The sequence below is a fragment of the Orbicella faveolata genome, unplaced genomic scaffold (genome assembly GCF_042242905.1).
Source record: "Orbicella faveolata isolate gen_17 unplaced genomic scaffold, um_ofav_v1 contig_24, whole genome shotgun sequence".
In the NCBI taxonomy this organism is placed as follows: Eukaryota; Metazoa; Cnidaria; class Anthozoa; order Scleractinia; family Merulinidae; genus Orbicella; species Orbicella faveolata.
Window position 1 is genome coordinate 11223781 of NW_028301552.1, and position 19569 is coordinate 11243349.

Sequence of the window (19569 nt, forward strand, 5' to 3'; positions counted from 1 at the left end):
GTTACCCGGGGAGCATTTTGGTTTGACCGTAGACAAGAAGAAGGCGTGGTGGATGGAATCGCGTAGCGACTGAACTGAGATGGAACTTCAACATTTCTTCTTCGATTCTACGGAGGAATTGAGCCGGCAGGGTTATTTTCAGTGGATTTATTTGCTTCGAGCGGCGGGCACTCCGGAAATCAGTGTCCGGCCTTGTCTTTCTTTTAGTAGTGGAAACCCACAGAACGATAACTCGCCGAAATCGCGTTAGATCGGCCCGAGGAGCTGGCAAACAACAAAGAATACAACACAGCAACAGGGTAAGTAGATTTTATTCACAAAATATAAGAATAATTGGCTTTTCAAGCAAAGCCGTTGCATTCCCATACAAACCTTTATTTTCAAACCGTTGTAACACAACACCTCCATATGCTGCAAGGCGGGAGTCATGTTTCGCGTGGTCGTTATGTAATAGTACATGCCATATGTCACGTTAGCCTGAACGTTCGCATAAAAAGGGAAAGAAAAAGGATAACATTGAGAGCTTGGGCCGCCTGTGGATTCTTCAGCATCACAGCTGAGGCACAATGCGCTATTGTAATATAATATAGTTTTCTGTCACGTTTGTCACGCGAGACTCACTGTTGCCTCGCACAACGTGATACGTATTGTGTAGGATTTGAACTTAGCGAGCATGGCTTGCTGTCAAGCTTGTAGAAGCTGTTGTGACGGCGCTCAGTCTCACAAAAAGGATTCCGTATGGACTTGGATCGTTTGTGTTGCCGCTGCCACAAATCTGGCTTTCACTATTGGATTGATCTACAGCTTTGGAGTGCTGTTACCAGTGTTGATGGACTACTTCAAAGAAAACAGGGAAAGGACAGGTAAATGATTAGGTTATGACCTATACTTTTATAACTCAAAGGTTGCCGGGCGCCTGCTTACATGAGAACATCAAAACTAAGACGATCTTTATTGATTACACGGAGAACCGAGTACAGAGTGTCAGATGGTATTGAGACAGTCTTGCGTATATCCACAAGCTTGTTGGGAAATGACGTTGTCATACCACATTTTCACACCATAACATCAGCAGTCAATTGGAAAAATACAAAGGAAATAATGAGACGTTGGTGGCTCTGAATTTGCATTTTGTTTCACGTCGAAATTTTCGATTGTTTCCGTTGTCGTCAAAATTTATATTTTCTATGGGTGATATTATTAAAACTGAGGCGACAGAAGTCGACTCTCCCCTCTCCCCTCCAAAAAACCTGGCCCCTGCAGTGACCCAACAGAGAAATTAAACGGTTAGGTTAGGGTTAACTTCGCTTTAGGTTCTAGTAAGGTTAAAGTTTGGTTTAGGGTATGCGTGCAGAAATCACACGGTGTCTTACATGTGATTATTGTGTAATCGTACCCGTCACGCAACGCACAATCGTAAATATCAATTGTTCCATTTTCGTCCCCAGAGGCCGCGCTCCTTTTGGTCAGCACCAAGAATCGCGACCTCTGGGAAGGTCCAACACCGGAAGTCTGCGATTCTCAGAGTCAATCTGACAAATCTGATTGGCTGAGAATACGAAACGATTACTGTGCGAATGCTCAGAAAATGGACCTTCCCAGAGGTAGCGATTCTTGGTGCTGACTAAAACGAGCGCGGCCTCTGGGGACGAGAATGCAATTGCAGATTTGCACTTTGTCGTCATTTGACTACAACTACCAGAATTCCTTTCGTTTTTTCTTTATTATTTAAATTTTGAAGTCCCTGTGGGGTTTAAATAACAATTGCCCCAATTAACATAAGAAATAGAAAAAGTGAAGGATTCTGGTAGTTGTAGTCAAATGACGCCATCATGCAAATCGCCTCTTGTACGAGTGTTAAAGTTTTCTAGTCCGTACTGCGCAGTCTCACCATCCCAATGTTTGTTAGTCTCGAGGAGATGCGAATTCGAGCCTCTTACCTTGAGGCATCATTAGGGGGTCTAAGTGGTCCACATCCCATTAATATTTGGCCGAAATATTCTGTGACCATTAATTACAATCAGTAAAAAGTAAGGATTTTCCCTCTAGATATTTCGCTTTATCTGATTTTAAAATCCCATATCACTTTCTCCAAAATTATTCTGAATCCGGTAAATGTTTTTACCTTTGAGGCATTTTGTGGGAGGCGCGGTGGCCTCATGGTTAGTGCGCTCGTCTCCGGATCGAGCGGTCCGGGTTCGAGCCCTGGCCGGGGACATTGTGTTGTGTTCTTGGGCAAGACACTTTACTCTCACAGTGCCTCTCTCCACCCAGGTGTATAAATGGGTACCGGCGAACTTAATGCTGGGGGCAACCCTGCGATGGACTAGCATCCCATCCAGGGGGGAGTAGAAATACTCTTAGTCGCTTCATGCTACAGAAACCGGGATAAGCTCCGGCCTGGTGGGCCGCTTGGCTCGCATGCAGACTTTACCTTACCTTGAGGCATTTTAAGCAACCCCTCCCCCCTCCCGGAGGTCCGTCTGGATTCGTAGTCTCCCTGTCCCTCCCCTGTTTTTTGTTTTGTTTTTCAGCTTGGGTTGGTTCTTTATCCATTGCAGTTTGTCAAGGATGTGGTCCATTTGTTGGTTCTCTGGTAAATCGCTTTGGCTGTCAAAAAGTTTCTATTGCTGGTTGTGTGACATGCGCAATCAGTTTAACAGTAGCCTCCTTCGCTAACGACTTGGCAATTCTGTACGTGTGTTACGCTGTCCTCGGCGGTGGCGCAAGCTGCGTTTTTCTGTCAAGCTTAGAAATTGTCAGAAAGTGTTTTGACCAATGGAGATCAATTGCGCTCGGAATCACCTCGGCTGGTCAGGGCCTGGGTACAATGGTTCTCAGTCAAATCCTACAATCTCTTGTCAGTTCTCTCAGCTGGAGGAATTCTTTGAGAGTTGTTGCAGGTTGTTTGGCTATAACCAGCTTCTTTGGTCTCTTTTATGATTCAAAGATAGACACTGCAAGCATCAGTGAGATGCATACAAGTGAAGAGGCTGTGCAGAGACGAACGTCCAAACGTTTTACGTTCCATTGTTCGGTATGGAGGGTTCCTGGTTTTCTTGTACTGACAGTCCTCTTTAGTTTTGTAATGTTTGGGCGCGCAACTGTTTTCGTACATTTGGTAGGTACTAGTATTCTTTTGTATTGTTTTGATTGTTGGATAGTGTAGCACCGCACAGTGCAGTTCAATATGTCTTGTGGTAGTCTCAGCGATCAGCTGATCTGATTTAGAATCGATCGGAGAAAACGGCTTGGGAGAACTCCATAACGTTGTACCCTGCGACCGGATACGAGTAGCTCAGCCAATGAAATTGCAGCATTTGCATTAGTATTCTAGTGGAATTCTACTAACTGCAACTGATTAGTAGAAATCTACTTGGCCGAGTGATCGTAAAATTTTAGCCATCATGCAGTGTGCAGTGGCTGGAGGTCGTAGATGAAGATCGAAAGTGTGCCAGGGTGTCACGATTGCTTTTGGTTCTACTTCTCATCGGATGAAAAAGTGGTGCGAGGTTTTCAGTCAAGCAAGGCAAACCTAAAGCAAACGAGAATTACTTTGGACGCTCAAGTAAAATCCGCTTAAAATATGTTTACACTAACTCTCACGCAATATATTATGTCTATTATTCAGGTTAAGTACTGTGAAGATCGTGGTATGTCTTTTGACGGATCATCAAGGCTCCTGCTTTTCATGGGAATACAAATTGTTGTTGGACGTTTTGCATGCGGGTTTCTCTGTTCCTACAAGCGGCTGGACAACTGGTATATTAATCGAAGCTTGTTGCTGGTAAACGGTACATCGACGATTCTTCTTACCTTGGCTTAAAATTACGACGCGTTCATTGCATACGCCGTGTTATTTGGTTTTTGTGATGGAGCTTGGGCTACAGTTAGTAACATTCAATCGCTTACGTGTGTGGATCAATCTGAATAGCTTTAACCGGGAAATTTTGTTCAACTAGTTTCACTTCTACGTTCGGGGGCTTAGGGACCGTTCATTTTTTATAAGGTAGGGGGGGCTGGTGGGATTTGGGGGGGGGCCATGCGAAAAAAAATGGCTTTCGAGGGGGGGCCATCCCAAAAAAATAAGGGGAAAAGGGGGGGTCATGTGAAATATTTTAGTAAAACTTTAAAATGGCATAATGTTTGAATATCAAAAAAATTGCTATAGAATAAACATAGAAGGCAGGATACAAATTTATTACAAACTCTCCTTCTGCTTTAAAAAAACGTTTGGCGACAAAAAGCATTTGTAGCTACTGAAAAGAAGTATTTAACACTTATTTTCGAATGCAACTTTCACTGGCACTCATCTTCATCTTCGCTGTCGTCGAGTTCTTCGTTGCCGCTTGTGCTGCTATGGGAGTCTCTTTCACCAATGCTGCAAGAAGCAGCAATGCTTTCCGTCAGAGTGTACTCTTCAGGGTACATGAAGGTGTAAACATAATCTCTGACTTCCTGCTCAAGGTTTGTGGTGATTCTGCTTCTTGCAGCATTGGTGAAATAATTCCCTTCCAAGAGCTGTGCGATGTATGGCCCATCTCTTCTAAATAACGACGTGGCAACATCCACAACTTTAATACACTCTTCCGGGACGGCCGTTCTAGGAGGGTACACAAGGCATTTTGGAAAATCATTTCCTAGCAGGTTTCCAACACAGATTCCATAAACTCGTTGGACGTTGTTTTCAGTCCGCTTCCTCTTTCTTTCATTTGACTTTCTGTGGTTTTCTTTTTTCCTTCTCCTTTTGTTGATGTGCTGTGTGAGTATGCCCTTGAATATGCTGTTATAATTGCTCTTCTTATTGTCTAGTGCTTCCATGTCCTGCGTGACCTTCGTCAACTTAGCTTCTATACATTTGATCTGTTTTACATTAAAACTGTGGGCAAATTCTTCGCCCTGCTTCAAAGCAAGCCAATTGGACTGAAAGAGTGTGGAATCGTGTTCCTTTACATCTTTCAATATGACATTCAACTTTTCCACCATTGCTCTGTGCTCTTTGATGGAGAAGTTCAGTTTTCGTCCATCACTGGGCTTCAACTGGTACCCTGGCATGGAAAACTCACTCGCCCTTTCTGAACAGCGATCCGCACTTAGAGAGATTACTTCTTTTGCTTGTAAGATGTCAAACTGCCTGGATCGTTCAGCTGTAAACCTTTTCTTAAACGACTCGTTGTTTTCGCCATTATTGCGCATTTTGGAATGAGCCTCTTTCATGATGCTCATGTAGTAATGCACTCTTTTCCCGATTGGAAAAGCCCTTCATGGGTATGTTATGGTTTAAATTTAGTTTTGGCTAAAATTTTCAAACCAATTGGATTTTCATTTCTCTTTGTTCTGAATTATGACAATGAACTTGAGACATTGAAAATTAAGAAATTTTAAACCATAGATAAATTTAAACCATAACAAGTATGCTAAAATTTATAAAAAGTAATCCACTATTTGCAAGATTTGAGAACACTCATAGCTTTTTGTTCTACCTGCATAGGGCAACATTTATACATGCCTGTCACTAGAGTAGAGGGAAAAACCTTCCAAATAAAGACATTTGTAAATTAAATGTAACAATGTGTTTCACACAACACATCAACAGCAAGTACAACACTTTGTACTTGGTTCAGTATCACAATGCAGGAGCAAGGAAAGACTCTGTTCCAGGCCACTGTTACTTCCGTAAGATTGAGAAGTTTATGAATGAGCACTATGAGGAGGGGGAGAACTACAGGGAGTTTCTAAAGTTGTCCTGTCAAGAAAAGGAAGGAGAAATTTGTTCTCTTTGTTGTGAATGGACTGGACCACCCATAGAAAGATACCCTAAACCAGTTCCTGACCATTCCTGCCTACCGGAATACCACCACCTCTCCTACCAGAAGACCCCAAAAGAAGGGCGTGATCCAGATGACTGGCAGCTAAGGGTCCAAGCGAAGAAAGAGCATGGAAGTGGCAGGCTGGTTTTATCTGACTCAGAGAGCGTTGCTCTGTTTGCAGATAAGTTTATTGTCAAATCAAAGTTTGTGGTGGATTATCTTCAGCATCTTGAAGTGCCGGAATTAAAAAGGAAAAAGAGAGCAGGAGAAAAGGCAAAGTTAAGTAGGGACGCAAAAGATAAATCACATGAGGATTATCCTTGGACTGAGTTGTGCGAAGATCTAACCAAGCTTAAAAAGCTCCGTGTTCCAGAACTAAACAAGTACTTGAACCACCACGGGCTGAAGCAGCATTTGAAACGCAGCAAGAGTCAGAAAGTAAAGGCAATTGTAAGACATTCATGCTTGCAGCAGAAGAGTCCTCTCAGAGCTGGCCAACCAACACTGAGAAATGCCAGGACATTGACACAAAATGACAACAGGGCAAGTGCTGACAGCAGTGAAATGGATGGAAGTGACAATGATGAGTATGACAGTGATGCCATTGACTCTGGGGGAGAAGATGATTCAAGTGACGTCATTCTTGCATTCATCAATTCAGATGAGGAAGATGCCAATGAGAGGCCAAATGCCACACGCTCAGGGCGAGCCATAACTAGGAGATCCGAAATTGACTTCTCTTTCTTTTGATTTGTTTTTTAAACAACAGCTCTCTGTAGTATAGGGATTCTAATTTTGTCTTCATGGTGAGCACAATAACGTGAAGTAGGGGGATAATTGAGAAATATTAAAAAAGTTGAAATCTAAATATTGTTTGTTCAATTTTTTTTTTGGGGGGGGGGGTCATCCCAAAAAATTACCGCTATAAGGGGGGGCCATATGAAAAAATTGGTAAGCTGAGGGGGGGTCATGCGATTTTTAAATGGTGCTTCCCAAATCCCACCAGCCCCCCCTCCCTCATAAAAAATGAACGGTCCCTTAAGCATTTCCAGCACAAGCATTTTACGAGCAATTTTGGCAGTGACGTTCACAGAAGTGAGACTGTTCGTCGCTGTTATTGAGAGTTTCTTCTGAATTACGAATTCTTTGTTATCAAGGATGGAGTTATTAAATTTCCAAAACCCTGGACCAGACGATTGTTGGTTATTCTTATATTGGATCTCCGCGTAAATCGGGTTATGATCCGAATCATAATAAGACTTCACGTCTGTTTTACTAGTGCGAGGAATTAGGTGCTTCGAAATAAGCCAATAATCTAATATACATCTTATCCATCCCGAGCTGTTCTGCCAAGTAAATCGTGCGTCGGTTGGATGTTGGAGTTTCCAAATGTCTGACAAGGTTTAAATTATTACACATTTCGACCATGCTTTGAATGGCCTTTTTCCTACTGCTTATATCTTTTCCGCCTATTTTATCAATATTTTCGAGAGGACAGTCTCCTCCCAGTAGGAGATTTGCATTTAGATGAGGGCGTAACTTACTCGTTAGCTGAGTATAAAAGTCGACTTGAAGATTTTGGTCGTTGGGAGCTTAAATATTGGCCAAACAAAACTCTTCATCTTGTATTGTAAGATTAACAATAAGGACTCTCCCGTTTTTGTCACCGGTTATGCTAATATTTTCAGCTTTTAGAGTTGGTCGAATGAGGGTCATCACGCCTCTGCTATTGAGCCATGGGAGTAGAAAATGTCTGCTCTCCACTCCGGGCGCCAGACATTTTCAATTGCTTTGTCGCTATAAGTTTCTTGTAAAAAAATAACATCATATTTACCATTATGAAGCCACCGAAATAATCTTCTGCGTTTGATCGCCTTGTTGATGCCACTAATATTCAGAGAAATGCATTTCAGACTCATCACAGCATGTGCAATTTAAAAACTCTAACACTTGTAAGGCCGCAACCAAACACGCTTTATCCAGAAGGTGTGCCAAAGCAAGATACTACAAACAAACATTACACACAATAAAACACCTGAAAAAATACACATACTGATTGAGCCGCTTAGCGGCTTCTTGTATAGAAGAAATATTGTTGGTATACGCCAAAATTCCACGTTAGTTTTGGTTGTTCTCTTCTACAATTCCCCGCGCGTAAGTTATAAATTCAGATTTTTGTGAGATGATTGATAACCTGTTACCAAGCGTTCTTCGCCAAAAACAAACAAACCAACAAAAAAACTCAAGAAGAAGAAGAAAAAAGCCTGATCGCAGGTTCGCTAATTAAAGGCAAAGAACAATAAGAAAAAGTAAACAAAGCAGGAGAAAGTCGCACAACTTTCTTCATAAATGGATGCAATAACCATGCAGTAACCAGCGAAACTTAACTATTTACGAAGAGAGAACTGAGAATAAATTTAAAACCTATCTGAATCCTCTTGACTGTAAATTGTAACTGGTTGGTCAGCTAATGATATTTTCATAAAGATGTTACCGTCTATTGTCCAAGTATTGTGCCACTGCTCCGACTTCTTGCGCCTCCAGACTTTAGCAAAGAGTTCGCGTCGCATTCCTGTCAGATTTTCGTTGATGTATACGATACCAGCGCCTTGGTTCAGGTTTTGGTTCTAATATTGTTATCATTATCATTACCATTATCATTATCGTTATCGTTATCGTTGTCGTTGTCGTTGTCGTTGTCGTTGTGATTGTGATTGTGATTGTGATTGTTATTGTTATTTTTATTAAAGCCTCGGCCATCAGTTAAAAAACGCACCAATTCTCAGCTGACAGTTAAAATGTTGACCTATCCAAATAAATCACTATCCGGTTCGAACAACGTCTGGCCCGGAGTTTAGTTCAATCTAACGTGCGCTCTTATTGGTTGATTTATGGTCACATGGGGCCAGCTATCAATCTCATTCCCAGAGCCCACGTTACCCTTGGCCTTCGTTTGCTGTTGCGCTGGACAAGGGTAACTTGGGCTCTGGGAACGAGATTGGGTCGGCTATATGAAAAATTTACTTGTTCCTATAGCCTGCGTAGCAGGTGTTCATTTCCGATCCAAAAGCACGCGAAGGGAGTGCGAAAAAAATAAGGAGCAGGAGAAGGGGTGGGGAAAAAAACTGATTTCTTTCCTGCCCACTCCTTCCCCTGCTCCTTAATTTTTTTGCTCAGCCCGTCCCTACTTCTCCCCAATTTTTTCTCACCCCAGGCGCGCTCGTTTGCTCGCTCGCTTGCTCGATCTCCCCGCAAGGAAAACGGAAAGGAAACGTCTGCTACGCAGACTTTTGTTCCCCGAAGACAGACACCCTACCCCCTTCCCCCACCTCTCTCGCTTCTTATTGTCCTTAAGATGATTTTTCCGGACACCGAAATTACATCAAATGCTCCATGAAATTACAAATCCAAATATTGAAAGTTCAGTACATACAGAGGCACACGAACAGTACAACACAGCGTTTCCGCTGGTCAAACGAACTTTGATCTCTGATCTCTGACGTGACGTGTACTATTGTAACCGGGTCGCCAAAAAGGACCGAACCATATCGTCGTGTTGCTAGGCTCTTCTGTTTCTAATTCACCGCTCCAAATTTTGTCAGCTTTAAAGACGAATTAACAATATTCGACATGGCAAAGCTTTGCTCGTCAAAAATGCCTCACAATCAGGACAGCCTGTGGTCATCGCTCGTGTGTTTCTCAGCAATGATGTGCTGGACTGCTGCAATAGGGTTCGTGTTTAGCTTTGGTATCTTCTTTCCGGTTTTCATGGATTACTTTAAAGAAGATCGAGAACGCACAGGTATGAATTATTCTTCTTGTTAAGGAGGTAGCGTGGCAATTTAAGTATTCTTTGAGAATGGATTCTGCAATCGTGAGGAGAATGTGTTAATCTAGTTAAATTTATTTGATATTGATGTGAATGTACTTGTCAGGTGCTGTCAGGCCGGTCCAGTTTTTGAGTTGGAACCCATGCAAACGCTATCATATTTTCCAGCTGCTTGAAATTTCTATATATTTTTGAATTTCGGTGGAAATTTTATGTTCTGCTAAATTAACAGAATAAGACAAAAGAGGTTTTTGGCTCCTCAAAGCCATTTGATATGTCATACAAAAGCCAGTTTGTTGATTTTTGAATCAAACTCAATAGAGTCTGTACAAACCGCAGATCTTTTGAAGTCTGGGTTTTAATTAAATGTTATCCCTTTTGAACGACAAGCTATTATCTGAATTTATTGCTTCCCTTTGTGTCATTTCAATGTTGATCTATTATTGAGAAAGTGATACGCTGTATTACATGATTACCAAGCGTCAATTAACATAACACACTGCATATGCATGTAATCACACTCCCTTTCTTGCATCGGAGCAATAATGCTTCCGAAGTTCGCGACGTAGCAGACCGGCTGTTTAATAAGATCAGTAGCCTGTGAACTCGGGCAGATTCCCAGCTGCTGCAAAGGTTATGGGGTAAAAAAAAGGAAAAGAAAATACGAATATTACACGCAGAACGAAATACAATTTACTGTTGCTGTGTCGTAATTGTTTACATTTAACCAGAGACCACAGGTTTGGAGACAAAGGAGTTTATTGGCAGACTGCAAAGCTACGACACAAGACTATAGATCTGACTCGTGACAAGCACGAGACTAATATAACAATGCTTACGTCATTTCAACAATAAGTCATCCTCACTGAGGTGACGATTGACACGACCTCGCGATGGACTGGGGGAGGGGGTTAGGCGGGCTGAGGGTTCGTCGATCTAAAGAAATCTTGTGTTAATACCGCTAATTCTTGGTAGGATGTCCCCTCTGGATGTTCCCATTCTGTTTCATATCATGTCATTTCTTAGCATGCATAGTCTGGGCCTCCGCAGATATCCCAAGCTCGTTGCGTGAGCGTCGATCATATTGCGTAACAACGTAAATACAAGACATTGCTCGTCAACAGTAACGAAAGTATTTATGTTGCTACTGAAGTTAGGCCATTCTAAAGCGATTTCAAAGAGTTTTAGGTTCAAAAAGAGTAAATGTACACAGAGAAAGTGAGGAAAGGAGTTTTTACTGTACATGTATTCCTTTCAGGCTGTATTTCAAGCTGCGGAATATATTAGTTTTTGAAATAGCGTACAGACGTCAGTCGCCGTGGGAAGAAGGGTCACTTGTCCTATGTTTGGGTATAGGGTTGCCGCTGAGGATTTGAAATCCCGCTCCTGCTTAGTACAAAAATACTGTAAAAACCCTACCCAGTGTGGGATTACACCCTGTATTTTAAGACTCTGTTTAAGACAAGAGATAGAGGTCTCGACTGTACCAGGCATGAAGTCACGTCAAGAGACGATTATCGCGGCACAAAGCGAAAGACAACGTTAAAGACTAACAAGCAACCATACCCTGTTTAGGACGGGTTCCGACCCTGTTTAGGACAGTGGCAAGTACAAATTCAGGACAGCGAGGCCAGAAAACCCATACCCTATCCGGCGATACGTCCCCATTTAGGCCAAATAAGGGAGTAAAAGCCCTATTTTCGCGCTCTCGTTTCATCTCAGCCACATTTATTTCTAGTTCTTAAACGCTGTTTTCCTAATTGAATTCATTTGATTTACTCTACATTTTACTTCTACCCTGAATCGGACCATCGTAAAATGTCCCTGGCAACTTGAAACAGTTCCTTTTCTGATTACGTTCTTGTGCTATTTTCCAGCTTGGATCGGTTCCCTTGCCATTGCACTCGTATTTTTCACTGGTTCTGTCTCAGGAATCATGGTCAGCAAGTTTGGTTGTCGGGCGACATCTCTTCTTGGAGCCATTATCTGCGCGGTGAGTTTGGTCAGCGCATCAATGTCCCAAAGTCTTGTGGTTTTATATCTTTCCTACAGCATACCATTTGGTATTGGCACCAGTTTCATTTTCAACGCTGGGCTCGTAATTGTGAGTAATTACTTCACGAGGCGACGATCTCTGGCCCTGGGTTTTGTGTCTGCTGGTCAAGGATTGGGCGTGCTGGTTCAGGGGCCACTTCTACAGACATTGATCGATCATTATGGCTGGAAAACTACCTACAGAATCATGGCCGGGGTGATATTTGGTGTTTGTTTACTCGGAGTAACTTACGATCCTAATGTGAAATCTGACATGGAAGTAGAGAACGCTGACCAGTTGTCATCAAGTGACGAGAAAAGACCGCACCAGCCCCGAGAGAAAAAAAGATGCATGTTTTTGGACGTGTCAGTGTGGAAAATTCCGGCTTTCGTTGCTATAAACTTGTCTTCCGGTATTGCGCAATTTGGGCATTTTGTTCCACAAATTCATCTGGTAAGTTTAATAAACCTTTATTATATGGCTGAACTGGTCCGCGGTGATTAGGACAATTCTGATTGGATCCCTTAGCGGTCCGAATTTTGCAATACAGACCGCTAAGATGGACCGTTCACGAATTAATATCGGTGATTTGCTTTTTCCGTCAATTCATTGCACAAAATAAACAGTTCTTGTTAAGTAGGAGTATTTATACCATCATGTCTAGAGGATAATTTCAGTTAATGCTTTACCTTTCGCGCGCCGTTTATATGAAACTTAATGCTTGCATCGTCCGCTTATAACGTTTTTCAGATACGATTCTGCGAAGACACTGGTATAACTGCTGACAAAGCCTCCAAGCTCTACATTTATTACGGAATATCTTCAGCCACCGCACGGGTGATATCGGGCCGAATTTGCGACATGAGAACAATAAACCCAATGTACATCTATCAAGGGGTGGAATTTGTGGTTGGTTTGTCGACAATTCTGATCACCCTCGCTGACAGTTACTCTGATATGATTGTGTTTGCTGTGTTTTATGGATTTTGCGATGGATGTTTCATAACGACCTTAAACGTTATTCTTTTGACGAGCGTTGAAGAAGCGAAGAGGCCGGCCTGTCTAGGATGGAATATGCAAGTTGCGTCAATTTTTATGGGCAGTGGTCCGCCTATCGCAGGTAAGAACGTGACGTTACACACAAGTGATTTTATGCTAAGTCCTGTTTAGCTCATGTGGAAGGCGCGGTGGCCTCATCAATGTGGTTAGTGCGCTCGACTCCGGATCGAACGGTCCGGGTTCGAGCCCTGGCAGGGGACATTGTGTTGTGTCCTTGGGCAAAACACTTTACTCCCACCGTGCTTCCCTCCATCCAGATGTATAAATGGGTACCGGCGAATGTAATGCTGGGGGTAACCTTGCGATGAATTATCATCCCTTCTTGGAGGTGTAGAAATACTCCAAGTCACTTCATGCTACAGAAACCAGAGATAAGCGCCAGCCTGATGGGCCACTTGGCTCGTATGCAGACTTTACTGTTTACCTGTTGTGCTCATGCGTACTCGAAGATGTGCGCAATTTACCAGTCGTTTTTGACGCTGACTCCATTTAGTACTGCAATTAAATAACAAGGCTCAGTTTGACTTGTGTTGACTGGCCACTCAGTTAAAGACTTGCGTCAAATTGCAGGCAAATTTCATATTGATGAGAGTTCACTTACGATGATGTAAGTGCACGTGTGCGCGAGTCTCGGAGACCCGGGAGAACCAGTGGCAACACAGGTTGGACACTTCCGTCTTGACTTGCGACCCCGTTTAGCCATGGGGGCGGCTGAAGATTTTCATATCAATAAAAAGAAAAATGGTTTCTTAGTACATATATCATGCATGCTTGCATATGCGAACCTTTTACGGTGTTGTCTGAGTGTCATGCTGTTTCTACAGCTAAGGTAGCATAGAGGGCTAAGGGACGCACCAATATTTTTTAACGGGGGGGGGGAATTTCCAACCAGAAAATTTCCCACCCCCCTCCCCTCAAAAGTAATAAGCCGTCCCTAATGTGACGATACTTTGCTGTATTAAGTAACATGACTTCACTGGAAACTGGAAAGCTACACCAATGAGTATTTCGGGTTTGCACGTGAATGTGCACGTTCTTGAAGCAGGAGCACGTCTGGAAGTTTCCTGTTGCAATGTTTCCTCCTTCTTCAGCCTATAGTCTCATAAAATTTGAGAGCTTTTTCTTATGTTATACTATTAGGTTTGATGGCCGATAGAATGGGTTCTTACCATGGTGCATTCTACCTGGCTGGATGTACTGTGATTCTTGGGGCAGCGATCCCATTTATTCTATTTTTCGTGAAAAGACCAATTGCCCACCACGAAGATAAAGGTCAGATCCAAAAACACAATATTCAAGGAAGTGACTTTCCTTTTCATATGGCCTATGCTGGGGAGCTTGGCGCCGATCAAGGTACGGAGGCGCACACAGACGCGCCATGTGGTGACGTCAAAAATGAAAGGATTGACATGCCGTTAGCTGGTGGGAGTAACACGGTGTTGCCCTGTACAGAGGAAGGTAGCTGCAGTGATAGTATGAGGTCTACCGAAAATAACAACAGCCCGCCATTGTTGTTAGATGCTGCGACAGGCACTTCCGAGACGAAATCCAGGGAAGATGGGCTTATTTCTAACGACAAAAACACCCTAGAAACCCTGCAGCCCAATGCTTATTAAGTAAAAGTGCAGATTAATTCTCCATTAGCATCAACCAGCAGCGTGGATAACGAACAGGAAACAGCAGACCAACTTGTGTGCGATACAAAGTACTAGTCAAGCCTGAGTAGGTAGAGCTTTTTTGGTAAAGACCAGCATCATGCCAGATGAACAGTACAGTACAACAGACCATTTTACAGTTCTTTGAAATGTAACCTAGCATCTGCGTAAAAGCGAGGTCTGGGTTGAACTTGTAATGATAGAGATTAGAAACTATTTAGCGTGATAACAGAATGATTTACATTTTATGACAAGCTTTATTTTAAACAAAAACAGAGTAATCTACATTCGAAAAGTAAATAGGTTTGTATTATAACAAAATAAACTCTAGCCTCACTTCTGTTCAAAGGCCTGATCACTCAGCACGGAACTGTAAAATGGGCTATTACTGCACAACTTAACGATTCAAAGTCTCCTCAGTCCCCCACAGTCGTTTTCTCTATTTGTTACGAAATTTCAATAACATTTGCTTCGAATTATGACATCATTTTCCCTTGATACTGTAATTCAAATGATGTGCATATAGCTCTAAACAAGAATTGCGAATTGTGAAATGACGAATATATTTTTTGACTGTTTTCTTTCACATCGCGTGTCCCTCTCTTGGCATTCTCTTGACACGGTCAACTAACGCCCCGTCCACACTACCCACAAGGAATTTGAAAACGCATCAAATGTTTTCCGTCTCCACTACGCCGGAGGAATTGAAAAATGCATCAATCACCAGTCATTTTCGATTTGTGTTTGAAGAAAACTACGTCGTTTTCGAAAAGCTACGTTTTCGAAATGTTTTCCGTCCACACGCAAACGAAAAGCTGGCGTTTTCAAATTCCTCCGGTTTGAAGAGCGTTTTCGAAGGGCTCCGTTTTCGTGACGGATGAGTGTAGACGATAGGCCTCACCGTAGAAGAAAAGCTGCGTTTTCAAATTTCTCCGGCGTAGTGTGGACGTTCAACTAAGTGCTCGTAGATGTTAAGGATTGATTTTGGTTTTTGCTTCACTGACCCGAAAGTGAAAGTCAAGGGTACAGTGTCAAAGTACTGATATAACGGATGAAGATAAATCATTAAGTTTTAATAAGATTTTATTGGCTATTTATAAATACCTTATTTTTTTAATCACTTTCATTGTTGTTATGATAAAAAATCCTCACTGATAAAACGAACGAAGATAAATCACAACGTATTAATATTATATATATATATTTGACTATTTATAAAGCAAGGACGGACAACTTCTGACGGTAAAAAAAGTTAAAAGTTAAAAATTTAATAGAAAAACGTTTCGGTCTTAGACCTTCATCAGGTAACTGATGAAGGTCTAAGACCGAAACGTTTTTCTATTAAATTTTTAACTTTTTAACTTTTTTTACCGTCAGAAGTTGTCCGTCCTTGCTTTATCAAACGTTTTTAAATTCATTTTTGCGGTGAGGCTTGGACTGTGAATCTTCATTGATCCTCCTGACGCAGTGGCATTCTTTGTTGGCTTGAGGCATTTTATAACCGTTTTTATTTTTGACTATTTATATATACCTTATTTTTTAATCACTGCCTTTTATGTCATGATAAAAAACACCTCCCTGAGTAGTTTTTGTGGGCAAAAGAAATTCTTCTGGTTATTATTTGGACTTCGCCTTTTGAACAAACCATTGTTTCGTAGTTTATCCAAACATAAATAAAGTTCGTTCATAGCTACTGTAAAGCTTGTTGATGTTCCACCTCCTTTAAATGGTTCTCTCGCTTTATTTACTGTTTTTTTTTTTAAACGTATATTAACTTAATCATATCATAAGCTGTGGTATTTCGAGCAATTACGAGCCAATTTTTTTTAACAGAATGTGGAAATATTCTTGACCAGTGCTTGATGTGATGTGATTAAGTGTGTGTCGTCGCCATACCTTCTTCTGTCTCTGGTTTTATTTCCTCTGTGTTTGGCTCCCGTTTGAGACATAACAAGATAAGTGGAAGACAACTAAACACAAAACCCATTGAACCAGCAACGTAGAATGCCAATATATAAGATCCAGCTTGGTCTGCTATGAAACCTGCAAAAATAAAAATATTAATCATTTATTAACTGGTCTCAAATGGAACAGTGAGTTTTGTATCCCCAAGACCCTCAATGAGGACACTGAGAGGTCGAGGGGAAACATTGAGGGTCGAGGGGAGACAAAACTCATTTTTTTCTCGTAAGGCCGGTCATTAAGTGTTTTGTTGTACTTCTCAACTTAAAAATGGAACAAACTGCGACAAGATTGTTTGCTTGACACCGGCTGTCACACAAATTTGACACGGTTTCAAGGTGCAAGACCTGATCACGTGCGAGTCGAAAGTTCAAGTTGTTGTTTTCCTAGCCGGAAGTTAGTGAGTTTTGTTTGTAAGTGAGCTTTGGCCCATGACACGTGATACGTTCTCCTCCAATCGCAAAACGAATTTGAGTTAGTAGATATAACAATGTTATTTATAAAAGATAATGAGATCGCCCTTGTACATCAACTTAAGCAGCCGAAAAGAGAGCGGTTAGTCTGAAAAAGTAATTTCAGGCTCCAACAGAATGCGAACCCATTGGCTTTGCAATCAATAGGCCATTTTCGACAAAAAAAAAAATTCTGAAATGCCCACCCCCTCCCCCCCCCCCCCCACCTCAACTCATTACAACCACCGTAATACACGAACTACAGAAAAATACTAATTACCAGATAAAGGAGCTCCGGTTGCTATGGAAACTGAGTCTAACAAATTAGCCAATCCAAACGCGGAGGCTCGTTTTTTAGGTTCCACTGTCGTGAGCAACAGAAGATTTCCTGAAGTCAAGCTTGCTCCGTCTCCCACGCCAAAGAATGCACTGATTACTGCAAGAGCCACATAGGAGGAGGGAACCCCGAACATTATCACTGCTAGACCACTTGTAAACATTCCAAACTGAAACACGTAGATGGGATTAATTGCTTGCATGTCACACAGTCTGCCGGTAATTATGCGCACAAAACAAGACGTGAGTCCGTATATCATCAGGAGTTTGGAAGATTTATCGGCAGAGATACCCAAGTCTTCGCAATGTCGCACCTAGATGAAAGACAAACAAACAGTTACAAAAACAACAACAATGTACAAAGAAGAACTTATTTTTCGCCCCAGAGTTAGAAATTGCGTTATATGAGTAAGAAAAAAGAAATGATGCGGGTGCTGGCTACCCGAAATAACCTGAGTTAAAAATGCCAGCCAGCTAAAGGATATTTTCGAAAATTTAAGGTGGCTCTGAACCCACTCCGAATAATTTATTTTAAACTTTGTAAAAAGTTGCGTCTTATCATGTTTACACAATTCGCCGATAACAACATACGGGGGTCACCGAGCTCGTTTTTGAGTTATAAGCGCTGAAAGCTAAAATTAAAGGTGTTTCTAACAATTTATAATGTTGCTATCGTAACCTGTTATATAACAAGGATGACTGCAACTTGTTTACCAATGATTGGGCATTCGTGTGATAACATTATTGTAGCATCACTCGCAGGGGCTTAGCCACGATTTTTCAAAGGGAGGGTCACACTTTGTTAAAGCGAGGCTACTCACCGGATTGTCATGGCGTTTTCGCCACCTGTCGTAGGTTGTTTGTATAAAAATGGCTCACGAAAAGTTAAGGGGTGTCAAAAGCCCCAGGACCCCCCCCCCCCTAGCTACGCCCTTGACATGCTAAACAGTGGTGCTATTCATCCGTCAAATTATAGCTGATAGAAAAGTGCTGAAGACTGTTCCCAGCCTCTTTAAACGGAAACGTCTGTATTATTTCTTCGAGTGCACCCGAAAAGATACCCTAACAGCTAAAAAAAAAGTGAGACCAAATTCCGAATTTACAACCCTAAGCGAGAAGACGAGCATCCCCGAACCACCAACCCCGGGCTACAAGGTATAAGTATCGTTAACTTATCAATAACTGCAAAACCTCTCAACTTACCAAATGAAACTGAGGTGTAAATAACACAATGGACATCCCTGCATAACACACAGCTACAATGGTAAAGGCAGGCACTTTCCAGACTGAAAAGTCGATGAGTTTCTGGCATTTCTGCGGGTCTTCTTGCCCGTTAACTTCCTCTTGATGTTTTGGCGCCTCTTCATCATTGCCTTGAGCTAGTTCGTCCTCTATGTTAGGATCGTAGAACAAGGCAAGAAAACAGTTTACCGGAATTACAAACCCAAGCACCCTGTACGCAATGCTGAGGCCATAGGAATCTATCACCTTTTGATTTATCGGTGCCAGGGCGAAGACACCCAAACCAGCTCCCGCCGTCACTAGCCCCGTGGCGAACGATCTCCGCTTCACGAAGTACTTGGCTGTTATCAAGAAGTTTGCTGTACGGCAACAGCAGGCTCCAAATCCAAACAGGACACTGTAGGTGAGATAAAATAAATCTACTTTTTTAACCAAGGAAGTCAAGATGAGGCCCAAAGAACTAAACAAGGCGCCGATTATGGCAACGGAACGGGAGCCAAAGCGATCACACAACCGTCCGGACACAGGAGACAAGCCCAACGTCATGGCTATTGCTATTGATCCAATCCACGCTGTGCGGATAAAACAACAGATTAATTCTTCACCAAGGCAAAAAGTGCTTCTTTATGGGGTTTGCTACACAATGTTTAATGACGCTTTGTGTAACTCACACACGTCAAGTACAAACTGATCTATGGATTACCAGCAGTTCTAGTGGGAGAGAACAAAATAGGCCATTTCCGAGCAACCTTGTGCCTCTGTTTCAAAACGAGTATTCGTGCAAAACCTTTCGTATGAAAATAAGTTTGATTTGCATGAAAATGAACCTGTTGGCAGAACTCATTGAATGACGGTTTCTCACGAAGATTCGTTTTAATACAGAGGTAAAAGGCAACTCACAAGTGGTCTAGCCGCTAGTGGAAAACTAGGAATGGCACGAAGAAGCTGGAAATTAAGAAAAAGTTGTCGTTGTGGAGAGGTGGCTGTTGTAGAGAGGTTAAAATAAAAGTGAATGTATGGACTGTCCGCAGAGAGCAAAAGAAGTGGCCGTTGTAGAGAGGTAGCCGTTAGTGGAGGTTCCACTGTATTAAATAGTACGACATCGTTCGAGCGTTCCCCTTGAAAGAGCAATTATTAGGGACCTAGCTAAAAAAAAAACATACATGCCATTTATTTATACGCGGTAGAA

General features: G+C 42.1%; 1 protein-coding gene and 1 pseudogene across 2 annotated transcripts; one reads left to right on the forward strand and one right to left on the reverse strand.

Moving 5' to 3' along the window:
• Positions 1–32: 32 nt before the first annotated feature.
• LOC110043172 (uncharacterized) lies at positions 33–16088 on the forward strand (annotated as a pseudogene). Its single transcript, XR_016208064.1, has 7 exons — positions 33–863; positions 2535–3121; positions 3632–3933; positions 9392–9612; positions 11517–12127; positions 12425–12794; positions 13874–16088. The product of XR_016208064.1 is annotated as an uncharacterized LOC110043172 (transcript).
• Positions 15454–18926, reverse strand: LOC110043267 (monocarboxylate transporter 4-like). Its single transcript, XM_089292281.1, has 3 exons — positions 18342–18926; positions 17083–17452; positions 15454–16431 (listed from the first exon to the last, which is right to left on the reverse strand). Exons 1-3 carry the CDS (start codon positions 18924–18926, stop codon positions 16262–16264), a joined length of 1125 nt encoding a protein of 374 aa, XP_089148407.1. The 3' UTR covers positions 15454–16261.
• Between the last annotated feature and the right edge of the window lie 643 nt (positions 18927–19569).

Bases quoted from the DNA above. Each gene is read 5' to 3' on its own strand.
- LOC110043267 (XM_089292281.1), bottom strand. From the start codon at position 18,926: ATGACGTTGGGCTTGTCTCCTGTGTCCGGACGGTTGTGTGATCGCTTT. The intron at 17,453-18,341 runs GTAAGTTGAGAG...TCTTTCATCTAG, and splicing joins TTACACCTCAGTTTCATTTG to GTGCGACATTGCGAAGACTT. The intron at 16,432-17,082 runs GTAATTAGTATT...TTATTTTTGCAG, and splicing joins AACCGGAGCTCCTTTATCTG to GTTTCATAGCAGACCAAGCT.